At 33.8% G+C, this 13759-nt stretch overlaps 1 protein-coding gene across 2 annotated transcripts in view; it reads left to right on the plus strand.

Annotated features, from left to right (window-relative positions):
* Nucleotides 1-13759, plus strand: part of LOC100366719 (CREB-binding protein-like) — a 62476-nt gene that overhangs the window by 24803 nt on the left and 23914 nt on the right. Inside the window, exons 13-16 of one of the 2 annotated variants that reach the window (XM_085498180.1) lie at nt 3182-3300; nt 3691-3930; nt 8113-8201; nt 10701-10811. In XM_085498180.1, the coding sequence (XP_085354306.1) occupies nt 3182-3300; nt 3691-3930; nt 8113-8201; nt 10701-10811 (559 nt within the window). The remainder of the gene's footprint in view (nt 1-3181; nt 3301-3690; nt 3931-8112; nt 8202-10700; nt 10812-13759) is intronic. The other variant, XM_085498181.1, reaches the window with a different exon arrangement.

Genomic DNA, 13759 nt, shown 5'->3' on the forward strand with positions numbered 1-13759 from the left:
CTCTCTCAGATTTGTTCGTTTTGTGATGATATCTTCAATTCTCTAATTAATTTATTTTGGTGAATATTTTTGTAATTTTTTGGTAAAAAGTGATATTTTCGACTTTTTGTTAAAAACTGTAAGTCTGATTGCTTTGATACTATTCATATTGTTCATTTTCTAATCATGTCTTCAGTTCTTTAATTGAAATGTGCATTGCTAACAGCGGAGCTATCTCAGCCGATAGGCTGCTTGTCATTTTTGGTAAAAAGTGATATTTTCGACTTCTTGTTAAAAAGTGCAATTGCTTTGATATTACATATATAGGTACTACATGTGGACCTCTCTCAGATTTGTTCATTTTGTAATGATATCTTTAATTCTCTAATTTTGGTGAATATTTTTGTCATTTTTGGTAAAAAGTGATATTTTCGACTTCTTGTTAAAAACCGCAAGTGCAATTGCTTTGATATTACATATATAGGTACTACATGTGGACCTCTCTCAGATTTGTTGATTTTGTAATGATATCTTTAATTCTCTAATTTTGGTGAATATTTTTGGTAAAAAGTGATATTTTCGACTTTTTGTTAAAAACCGCAAGTCCAATCGCTTTGATACTATGTATATAGGTACTACATGTGGACCTCTCTCAGATTTGTTCATTTCGTGATGATATCTTCAATTCTCTAATTTTGGTGAATATTTTTGTCATTTTTGGTAAAAAGTGATATTTTCGACTTCTTGTTAAAAACCGCAAGTCAAATCGCTTTGATACTACATATATAGGTACTACATGTGGACCTCTCAGATTTGTTCATTTCGTGATGATATCTTCAATTCTCTAATTTTGGTGAATATTTTTGTCATTTTTGGTAAAAAGTGATATTTTCGACTTCTTGTTAAAAACCGCAAGTGCAATTGCTTTGATATTACATATATAGGTACTACATGTGGACCTCTCTCAGATTTGTTCATTTTTAGCTCCGCTGTCGACTTTGTCGAGCGGAGCTTATCATATGAGTGATTGTCCGTCGTCGTCCGTGTCAATGTTTTACTTTTTCGACTTCTTCTTGAAAACTACAAGCCTGAATGCTTTGATACTTGGTGTGGACCTCACTCAGATTTGTTCATTTTGTAATGATATCTTCAATTCTCTAATTTTGGTGAATATTTTTGTAATTTTTGGTAAAAAGTGATATTTTCGACTTCTTGTTGAAAACCGCAAGTCCAATTGCTTTGATATTACATATATAGGTACTACATGTGGACCTCTCTCAGATTTGTTCATTTTGTAATGATATCTTTAATTCTCTAATTTTGATGAATATTTTTGTAATTTTTGGTAAAAAGTGATATTTTCGACTTCTTGTTGAAAACCGCAAGTCCAATTGCTTTGATATTACATATATAGGTACTACATGTGGACCTTTCTCAGATTTGTTCATTTCATGATCATATCTTCAATTCTCTAATTTTGGTGAATATTTTTGTAATTTTTGGTAAAAACTGATATTTTCAACTTCTTGTTAAAAACCGCAAGTGCAATTGCTTTGATATTACATATATAGGTACTACATGTGGACCTCTCTCAGATTTGTTCATTTTGTAATGATATCTTTAATTCTCTAATTTTGGTGAATATTTTTGTCATTTTTGGTAAAAAGTGATATTTTCGACTTCTTGTTGAAAACCGCAAGTCCAATTGCTTTGATATATTATACATATAGGTACTACATGTGGACCTCTCTCAGATTTGTTCATTTTCTAATGATATCTTCTGTTCTTTAATTGCCATGTGCATTGCTAACAGCGGAGCTATCTCAGCCGACAGGCTGCTTGTTTAATGATATCTTTAATTCTCTAATTTTGGTGAATATTTTTGTCATTTTTGGTAAAAAGTGATATTTTCGACTTCTTGTTAAAAACCGCAAGTCCAATTGTTTTGATACTACATATATAGGTACTACAAGTGAACCTCTCTCAGATTTGTTCATTTTGTAATGATATCTTTAATTCTCTAATTTTGGTGAATATTTTTGTCATTTTTGGTAAAAAGTGATATTTTCGACTTCTTGTTGAAAACTGTAAGTCCGATTGCTTTGATATTACATATATAGGTACTATATGTGGACCTCTCAGATTTGTTCATTTTGTGATGATATCTTCAATTCTCTAATTAATTTATTTTGGTGAATATTTTTGTAATTTTCGGTAAAAAGTGATATTTTCGACTTCTTGTTAAAAACCGTAAGTCCGATTGCTTTGATACTATTCATATTGTTCATTTTCTAATGATGTCTTCAGTTCTTTAATTGAAATGTGCATTGCTAACAGCGGAGCTATCTCAGCCGATAGGCTGCTTGTTTTTGTTTTCAAATCAAGAAATTAGTTATTTTTTGGAAAGTTAAACTGAGCATTTAAAGAATAATTTAACATTGTTTACTGTGATAACAGCTCATTTGAAACAAAAAAATTTTGTGTAGTTTTAATTTTGTGTTTATGAAATTCGCTAAATTAAAAACAACGCGAATATTTTCTACTTCTACAGTAGACCAAAGAGACATGTTTCGAGAGATTATAGACCGATTTCTTAAAAGCATAAAAGCCCATCATACAGTAGCAGTTAGGGACTTCTGTGATTGGGTCTACTATCCCTACTAACCTGTAACCGGTAGTCAATCCGCCAGTGCCCAATTCACGATCATTACGTACCAAAATTTCAACTCTTGTCTGGCATTTAATTGGGGTGTAAAGTATGATGCTTTCGTGGCACTAGCGCCCCATTGGGGGTGGTGCTTAACTGAAGACAAATACGGTACATCTTCAATTCTTTAATTTTTGGTGAAAGAAATGATATTTTCAACTTTTTTTTTTGATAACTGCTAGTCTGATTGTGTAATATTTTAGCCATGGCCATGACGGGACCATGGTTTATACAATACACAGAAATTTTTGTAAATAAACATGTTAGTGCAACTGAGGAAGAAGCGTTCTCAACAGGTTGCTTTTTGACAGAATGTGCATCAAAATCCAATCTAGTCCTTGAAGGATTGTTACATTCAGACATGAATAATGAGATATTTACCTGTACAGTACCTCAAATTATTAAACAGCATTGTTCTGAATAATATTTGGCTTGATCATTTTGCCATGTTCATTCTATTTCTATATTTAAATTACCAAGTCCATTTTTGTTTAGCTTTCAGACCTGATGAGCTGCGGCAGGCATTGATGCCAACTCTTGAAAAGTTGTATAAACAAGATCCTGAGTCTTTGCCATTTCGTCAGCCAGTCGACCCTTCGTTTCTGCAAATTCCGGTGAGGAATAATCACAACCAAATTTCTGTAAGACTTTGCTTGCAATTCCTTATGTGGATGGGTGCAACTGAACCCATTGTATGCCTGTACCAAGAAAGAGAACCCCAATTTATATGTGTGCCTTTGTGTTCCTCTGCTATGTTTTATTCATTTCTGTCTCTGTCTAGTTGGCTTCTCTTTCTAAATATGTGAATGTATCCAAACCTGTTTTGCATGAACCAAATGCACCATCTATATTGCTGTAGCAAAATTGCTTCATTGATTTCACTAGTTTGCTTCCATAGATGCATTATGTTGATTGCATCCATTAAATGTTATCATATCTTGTGTAGCCTCAAGCTGCCGAGTATAGTTTGTCATGTTTCTGATTCGATATCTATTCTTTTACAGGATTATTTTCAAATAGTGACAAATCCTATAGACTTATCTACAATAAAACGCAAGCTTGACACAGGACAGTATCAAGATCCATGGCAATATGTAGATGATGTGTGGTTAATGTTTGAGAATGCTTGGCTCTATAATAGGAAGACCTCAAGAGTGTATAAATATTGTTCTAAATTAGCGGAGGTCTTTGAACAAGAGATAGATCCTGTCATGCAATCACTTGGATACTGCTGTGGTAGAAAAGTAAGTAAATTGTGCAGCTGTCTTATCAACATTCCATATGGTTTAAAAATTCAATTTAAATACTCCATCTTGAATTTGAACCTTTGAGTCAGCTGGGCCCAGTTTCTATTTATTGTTGTGATGGGATTTTAGGTTGCGCCACTATTCCTACTGGGTATTTTGGTTTCTGATTTGAATCTTAGCATAATGCTATTTTTTGTTTTCTGAAATTTGAAGGTTAGTACACATTATTGGGGACAGTGGCATAATCAAAACTTACTTTATGTTTTAACATCATTTCTTATTACTCAGTTATGGTTTGATACAGACAATGTTATTTCTTTGATTTTCAATGAAATATATGTAAACTTAAAGTTTGTTTTATCTTAAAGCGGGAGGGTTGTCACCTGTGTATGCGCGGGAATTGAGTCCCAAGCGACAATAACAACACACGCTAAAAACACAGACTCATGGGTAGACACTTGTTTGTAAACATTGTGACACGCTATGGCCATTGACACATATGCAGGTGACGACTCCCCCGCTTTAAGGAAATGTTTTAGACATCAGTTGTTTACCAGTAATGATCGCGACCAGAAAAAGACACAAGTTTTTTAATTTATTTTACCAAATAGATACATACATGCTTTATTTAATTTTCAGCAAAAATTGTAATTTATATTTATTTAGACGAAGCAAAATAAAATGTATCATGTCACACAAATGTTCGTAATTGGTTCATTAAAAAACTTGCATAAATGTGCGTCATCTGCACCAAAAAGCAAGATGATCAAACAAAATAAATTCTACACAATAGAAGATTTTTGATCTGCAGTTAACAGTTACAATCACAAAATAATAGAATTATGTATAAAAAACAAAATACATAACTTAGAAGAATAATTTTGACGCAAAAAACAACCAATCAGAATATTTGTTCCAAGAAGAACACAAGTAAATTTATTTGCGAGTTGTAAGCATGGCCATTTTCCTGGATTTTTAAATTGTGATTTAAAGTAGAGATGCAGTTTATTCGGCTTGCTTTTTAATTGAGTAATTAGACAATGAAGATGGTATTATATATCCAACATGTTATATATTTTCTGAAAGCTTATGATACAAACTTTGTAAAACTTGTCTTTATTTTAAATATCCAGAATGCGTTTTTGATTTTGGGTCAAAAATATGCTTTTTTGGACAAAAGTGGTTTAAAAAAAATTAGCTTAAAAACTTCAAGTCCGTTTGTGGGTAAAATTACATCACTGGATACTTTGGTATACTACTAATTCAAATGCGTCCACTCATCTCTCTAACGGCTTTCAAAGTCGCACAGCATGACCTCAAAGTTCACTCTTTTCAATTTTTGCATAATTTATATATCCATGTTAATTGCGGACTTGTTATTTTTGTTCCGCTCGCCGTAATAAACTGTCTGGACGCATTTTGAAGGGGGGACACCTTGTCAATAATGTGTGAAATTTTCGAGGCAAATGGCCAAAGCGTCTATCAGCTATTTTAATTTAAAACCCAAGAATTCACCAAAAATAGAAGACGAGAAAAAGGCTAATTTGCATATTTGCGCGTTAAACCGGGAATTACTGCTTTGTCATACTTTCTAGACTATTGAAATTGAAAGTTAACGTATAGACATAGACATTTTATGTAAAATCGTTGGACCAGAACAACTGCTCTTGAATATATAAATCAGAAACACGTCATTCATACCAGTGTTTTGATGGGGTCGGTAAAAACACGTGTCAATGCCCAGTAAATATGACGTCATCTCATGAATTATTAAACAGGAGGCGGTCCTAGGAAGGTGACCTTTTATCACGATCAAAACATCATGGCTTCTCTTCGATGTATTTTCAATAAAAAATCTACGAGTATTTCAGAGCCTATGGTTTACCGTGAAGAGTACAAAGTGGGATATTAAATTATTTATCCTCGATAATTGTTATGTAGTATTGAGAACCAACTCCAGGAAGCGAACGCACAATAATGACAAATCGCGTAATCCTAGAATCGAAACGCGAGGCACAGAAGTTTTGTTCATTGTTTCCAATCCCATTTTTCCCACTGCAACATATTTGTTAAAAGAAATATTTGAATTCTGTTCGTTTTTTAAGAAGGCATTTTTTTATTTTTTTACGATTTTGGTAACGCCTTATTCAGGGATTTTCTAAGACAGTCGCAGACAATCAGCGCACGAACGTACGTACAAAACATGCTGTTGTACTACCGGCGACGGTCGCCTGCAACGTAAAAGTTCAAAAATTTCGGCCGGTTTTAAATAATTTGTGTTGGATTAAATACTTAGTGTTGGAAATCTGACATGTTTTAAGAGTGCAAAATTAAGGTGCATTTTCGAGCGGTTGAATTTTTCCGAATAGAAATCAGCAAATGAAAAAAATCGGAGTGCTAAACAGTGTGTTAGTTTTAAAAAAATGGAATCTCTGTCAAATTGACGTAAACTTCCCCATTTTTCACGGAAAAAGCAAAGGTCATGGCCGAGTTGCAGGCTAAAAAACTCAAAAATTAAAACAAAATCATCAATCAGTAAGTATTATGACAAGGAAAACAAAACATCAGACGCGGAGAAGCGGTCAGCGCGTCAAAAGAGTTGTTAATGTATCAAGTTACCTCTCTCTGTGATTTATTTTTCATTGAAATTATTTGCTTGTTTTCAATTAATTTTAGCGTACCTCTGCAATTTATTTTAGCATTGTCAGTTGTTTGCTTCATTGAATTAAACTGAGTTCGTCCGGTTGCAAACAAAGCTGTCTCGCACTACCTAGCAAAACTTGCGAATGATCGAAGTACAGGTACCCATTAGACAAAAGATACACGAAAGTTTGTATCTCCCCGACCCAGTGCAATATATCCGGTTAGAATCAAAGCTCACGTGTCCCTTATTTGAGGGACCAGATTCTGCCGTAAATTCAGGATGGGATTTAGAAAAAAAATAGGACTTTTAAGGTGCATTTTGGCGTCATTTTCGGACATTTCAATCATTCCTGAATGATGCGTGAATTGAATGAACTATGACCCGTACAATCTCGATTTGCATATTGTCAATCAAAGGTCCTGTTATTTGGTTACTCATGCAAATTAGGCAATTGGACATAAACATTGCCATGTGTGAGTGTTTTTTATTTTTAACCAGAAAATAAACAGCAATTTTAACGGTGTTCCAATAAGAATTCATTGGTCAAATTTTCACAGAATGTTCTTTAGATAAAAATCTATATAAAAAACGAAAAAAACTATTTTTGATTGAAATTCACAAATAAACTGCATCTCTACCTTAAAGGAAATTCAACTTTAAATAGTGACATTAATCAAAATATAAACATTTACTTGTTTAAGCAAACATTTGTGTGAACTTGGTGATCAGCAATATCTGTGATGGTACGTCGGCTGCACTGGTCGTTTACCGATCATGCAAGTGCATGGCTGCCTTTGTTTCGCTCGGTGGTGACGATGTTGCCGCTACAAGTCACTGCGTGAACTTTGTTTTAACCATAGATTTTATGTTTTAACAAATGGTTTTACCGATAACGATTTTATATATTTGACGTCACCCTGGCAGTAAAAATGTGGGTACGGTAATACACTTTTCATTTTTAATCGTGTTGAAAAAACTTGCACATTTTTGTTAGGTGGTGCATAGAGGTATAAACTGTTTATACCTCCATGGGCAGTGTTATCACCTCACAGTTGCCACTTAAAACAATGAACCAGTTACCCTGAGCATGATGATTCATCTTCGGAAGACAATGAGTGATGGCCTGTTTTGTAAGCAATTTTTTGTCTGGGACTAGGGCGCTGACAATTTAAAAAGGGCGCCAATTTCAGATAACAGGGCGTGGCGCCCTGTTAAAACCCTTTGTAGAGAACCCTGGGGTACTTACTTATTTTACTTAAAATATCCTAATATTGGCAATAGCTAAAAACACATTGCGTCTTTTTTGGGCCATGAAACATTGCAAGTGATTGTGTTTTGACAGAAGTGTTGCTTTCTGACAAGTGATTCACCACAGCATCAATATTTTTGTAATCACTGATTTTTACTATACAAATTTTACCATAATTTAATTTGAGTTCTTACACTGAGATTATTATATTATTTTTAAATATAATTTTAATTTTGTTGTATATGATAGGTTTGATTGACACCTAAAATTTAATTCTTTCCTACAGTATGTGTTTCAACCACAAGTATTATGTTGTTATGGTAAACAGCTTTGTACTATAGCCAGAGACTCTATTTACTGGAGTTACCAGAACAGGTTAGTCACTTGAATATAGCATGCCTTTGTCTAACTAAAATGTCCAGTATATGTTGTAATGTGTATGTGTAGTATTATGTCTTATGTGTAGTTATCCATGTTAATTATATGGTTTCTACAAAGATTTAGGAATTTTATGACTAATTTGTTTTTATTACTTTACACAAAATGTTGATAAAACTTACCGGTATTTGCATTTATGCTCATTCAGTTTCTAATATATAGGTTGTATAAATGTTTGTCCTGGGTAGGACAATATTAATGTTAAAGTTCGCTTTTATTCTGATATTGAATTTACCATCCTTCCCTTGTCATAAGCTCAGAGGCCTCGACATGTAAAATCAGGAAAGGTAAGAGGTGGGCGTATTCCCAAAAACCCCTCTTGAAACATTATTGAAATGACAATTATCCTTTACCATGTGCTGAATTATGGGGTATATTGCATCTTTTTATGGAAAATAAAATTGCAAAATGAGATGCATAGTTACTGATTTCATAACACTTACGATGTAGAACATTAATAATACCAACCACTGAAATTTATGCCATTTATTAGTCCGATTCAGGCTGTGCCTGAAAGGGGGGTATAGTTTCCTATTTCCAGTTTTCGTCCATGATGTTTCCTTTACATCTCTAACATTTTCTCAGAAATTCTGCAGCAGATATTGATGAAACTTGGCAGGTTGATGAATGGTCGGTTGAATATGCACATAATTTTTTTTTTCCAGATCTGAAAATCCTTAGTGGGTCTTTTTCATGATTTTCATAAATTACCTCTCCACTTAGAGAACAACTGAGCATGCGGTTAGATGGTAATGCTAGGGTTTTCAGTGATGTCATGACCATGATCAGAATCAGTGACAGAAATGGACCACAATCTGGTTTTTGTTTTGTTTTATGAAAACAAAATCTTGAAGTAATAGTCAGAAATGTTGTTGTATATTAAACTATAAAAATTGCATTCCATTATAAAGAGCCATCACTGAAATACTTGGTCACAAAGTTGAAGATCAGTAAAAACACTTCGCAGTTATTGTTTATAAATTGACACATGTGGTGCAAATATAACTTCAGATGTCAGGGCTGTGGATAAATGGGTCATACTATTACAAATCTCAGTGGACACAGTAGAGGGGGCTACATTCAAGTTGATGGGAATTATAGTGGTGATACTGAAACAACCCAGGTCCTGGTAATATACAACGACCTGAATTAACAAAAAAGTCAAGTTATTAAAGATACATCAAGGTTTACTTTATGATGCCGTTTCTTGAGCATGTACGAGACATAGTTTGGTTGCACCTGTGTACTCTGGGATTTTGGACATGGGTCAATGGAAGTTTTCAGTTATCAGTACAATACTAAATTAAGGGAAATCACTTTATGATGAGTTGTACCCACATAGAGTACATATTAATTCACCTGTTTGCAGATGTTCCATGTATTATTTTAACATGAGTATTTTATAATTAAATGACTGGGCCAGTAAAAAACACCCTTGGCTTATAATCGTAGATCCCCCTCAACTTGTTAAATGTCGGAAAATATGGGATGAGCTTATACCCTGGCTTATGACTGGGGAAGTTCCATATAAAAAATTGGTTGAGGCTAAACAGAAAACAATTACTGTAAATAACAACACAAATATTAAAAAAAAAATTAATTGAGATATTGCCAAAGGAATGTATCATTTGACTTGCCATGAGTGAATATTTCTTGTTTGTTAATGTGCTTTAGATTATATTTGTGTGTAATGCAATAGTGGTGGTAGTGGTGGTGGTTTAAAGCTAATGGATGTTACAATAATTAAGCAGTAACATGCACATTGCATGTAGTGGTTTTTTTGTACCACATGCAAAGGGTGCAAGCATCCAAATTCTGCTAACATTGAATGAAAGATCTGTTCAGGACCCGAAATGGGACCTCCAGATCACTAATAATGTCATGCTGAATAAAAACATGTGACAGAGACCAGCAACATGTGTGTGCTCACATGAGCATACGTTTTAATTCATTATCATTTTTTTCACAAATAATTCATTTATCTTATTGTGTCAATATTGATAAACACATGTACTCTGGTCTCTGTCTCACAAGAAAATGAAATAGATTGACCTGCAAGAAAGTGATACTTGGCAAATCACGTTCCTTTTGTTTTACTTTTGCCTCGCATGTTGTTTGATTACATACCCTGCTATATATATGTATATAGATGTATACAGCCAATCAAAGCTTTTTACTTAGTGCTTTTTGTTTTATCATGCTTAATTAAATTTTGGTGATAGGTTGTGCAATAATGCTGTCACAGCAATGTGGGAAAACACCAATTGCCTCTATCCCCCTGTCAAGTCATTATCCTGCAGGTCTCTAGTTTCAAAACTGAAATCTGACTACTTATATTTTGGCAAAATTGGCTAATTGCTTGCCCTTGCTTTTTCTTTTACGTGTTGTTTGTATATGTCTGTACGTTCGTGTTCTCTGTTGGCCTTTGACCTCCAGTTCACGGAGTCTCGGCCTTCTTTCTGACAGATATCACTACTGTGAGAAGTGTTTTGGAGAAATACCTGGTGAGAATGTTACTCTAGGAGATGACCCCTCCCAACCTACAACGTAAGTATTTACAGTTGGTGTTCTTGCAAGACGGTACTGGCTTATCAAAAATTCTGAAATCTGTTACTTTCACTCAAATAAACTTCATTATGTCACCATAATGCTAATTAGCTTTACCATAACTTATGATTCAGAATGGCTGAATCATTTTAGTTTTATTTACTATTAAGAAATAGAAAAAATGTGATATTTCACAGCCCTTTATTACTAGTGACTTTCTGGGCACCTACTGCAGTCACAGGACCAGTGGTAAGAGACAGAATCACCAGTTTGATGTTGTATCGTTAGCAAAACTTGGTTGAAAGCTCGTTCAATTTTGAATAAATGTGCCCAAATTAGAAAATTATGGTGCTCAAAGGTTGCACAGATTAAAAGCTGGTGTATTGCACCATTATACAAATGTTCACCCCAATTGAGGTGGACATGCAGTTTTAGCAACCCAATGAGAAAAGCCGAGGTTGTCAATGATCTCTGAGGGTTTCTAAAATGTCCACTGCTGTTAGGGAAAACATTTGTATTATTAGCTTATACTGAGTAAATCTTAAAAACAGAAATAGTGGCACTTAATCATGGTAATCTTCCAGGTCACGCTTGTAGAGTTGAATGCATGTATGAACTCAAATATACAAGTTGAAAGAGTTCAAGAGCAGTGATTGAATTTTATTGAGTTTTTTCATTGATGCCTTTTTGACTCCCGTGTGCGATGTTCTGAACCAATATGTAGGTTTGATTAGTTTTGGGTAAAAATCTATGAATATTAATTACCTAATTTGCATGATAATTAACTTATTTTAAGCTGTTCTATGACTGTCCCACTGATTTTTGAAGAACCACTCATTGGATTTCAATGAAACTTGGCACATGGATGCTCTGAACTAATGCGCAGATTTTATTAGTTTTGGGTAAAAATCTAATAATATTATTAATTACCTAATTTACATAATAATTAATCAATTTTCGGCTTTTCCACTGATATCTCAAGTACTAATCATAACATTTCAATAAAACTTGGTCCATAGATGTCATATGACACTGCACAGACCTGATAGTTTTAGGGTAATATCAGTACATATTAATTACCTAATTTGCATAATTAATTAATTTTCAGGTTTTGATATTTCGAGTAATAATGATCACGTTTCAATGAAACTTGGTACATAGTTACTTGAGGACTGTGCAGAGACCTAATTAGTTTTTGGATAAATATTTGTGCATATTAATCACCTTATTAGCATAATTAGTTAATTTTCAGCTTTTCACCTGATATCTCAAGTACTAATCACATTTCAATGAGACTTGCGACATAGATATTTTAGGACTATACAGAGACCTGATTAATTTTGGGATAAATAATTGTGCCTATTAATTACCTAATTTGCATAATTAATTAATTTTTTGCTGTTCTATGGCTGTTGCACTGATGTCTAAAAACCACTCATTGGATTTCAATGAAACTTGTAAAGAGTACCCATCACATTTCAATAAACCCAGGACTATACACCATATTAGTTTTTGGTAAATATTTATGCTTCTTAATCACCTAATTAACATAATTAATTAATACTGAATATCTCAAGTATTGATCATCACATTTGAATAAAACTTGGTACATAAATGGTCTAGGACAATAGACAGCCTGATTAATTTTGGGTTAAAATCTGTTCATATTAATTCTCTAATTAGCTTAATAATTAATATTTTTTTGGTTCTAATCACATTTCAATGAAACTTGGTACATTGTGCGGACCTTATTAGTTTTACACTTAAATTACCTTACCTTATTTGCATAATTAATTTTCTGCACTTCCATCAACATCTCAAGTTCAAGTAATTTTGAATTAATTTTTAATGTGTCTCCAATACTCTCAGCACATGGGAGTTCTTTCTAAGCTTTCTTTGATTACTTTCATGGTTGTGCTGATAAACCTAATTTCAGTACCTTCAGCCTGGCCAAAAATAATTTTTTTACAAACACACCTGGCGCTACCATGTGTGCAGCTATATGCTAAACTGCGTTCCAGTTAGCATTAGAACACTGAAACAAGCTGCGCACTGCTTGAGCATAGGTTTATATCAACACCATTCTTCTTCATCAAATGCACTGTCAAAACACAAAATAAAAAAAGCAGTGCCACCACATGACGAAGTCTGTGACTATCAGACTCTTTATTTAGATCAAATGTATCGAAGCGTGTAGCTGGCAAAACTTGCGACAAGCGCGACTAAAAATTATGCAAAATTGCTACAAAAGCCTAGTTTCTAGTGATGCAAACCTGGCAACCAAATCATTTCATGAATATTACCTCGTATCTTGGTCTCTTGACAAGTTACTGCCGTAAGTCAGATAAATTCTTTATGAAGGTGGCAGCAGGGAGACACAGGAATATGTCTACCTGTAATGCATGAATCAGATTGGCTGTCATGGTATTATCATACATCTGTCACCCTAACAATGTCAGTTACAGCATGCTGTAATATTTCGGTATTGCACTGGATATTTGCATTCTACCATATTAGAAAATGCAAATTCCAAATATGGAACAATAGCGCATCTAAGCGTCCTCTAATAATAAATACAAACATGGCTGCACCAGGGTTTACCGGGCACTACACAAAGAAGTTTGATAAATCTGTTCAAAACTTTTTGGATTTCGGCCTTCCTATGATGTATTCTTGGGAGAAAAAGATGTATAATAATAAGGATATTACGAGGATACCACAAAGTATGCACTCAGTACACTGCGCATCGGCCAATACTCCCGCTGTACTGTCTTCGAGCATACTTTGAGGTACCCTTGTAATAACTTCATATTATCCTCACTACAATAAATTCTGTCATGTATTGCTGTTAAAATTTTCTGCTAAACACAAGTAACCTAGAAAATATGTCTGTTTGAAGTTTGCTCAGACACAAAATATTAACAAAAAAGTTCTTATAAATTCCAGAG

The sequence above is a fragment of the Saccoglossus kowalevskii genome, chromosome 4 (assembly GCF_978046115.1).
Source record: "Saccoglossus kowalevskii chromosome 4, keSacKowa6.1, whole genome shotgun sequence".
NCBI lineage: Eukaryota > Metazoa > Hemichordata > Enteropneusta > Harrimaniidae > Saccoglossus > Saccoglossus kowalevskii.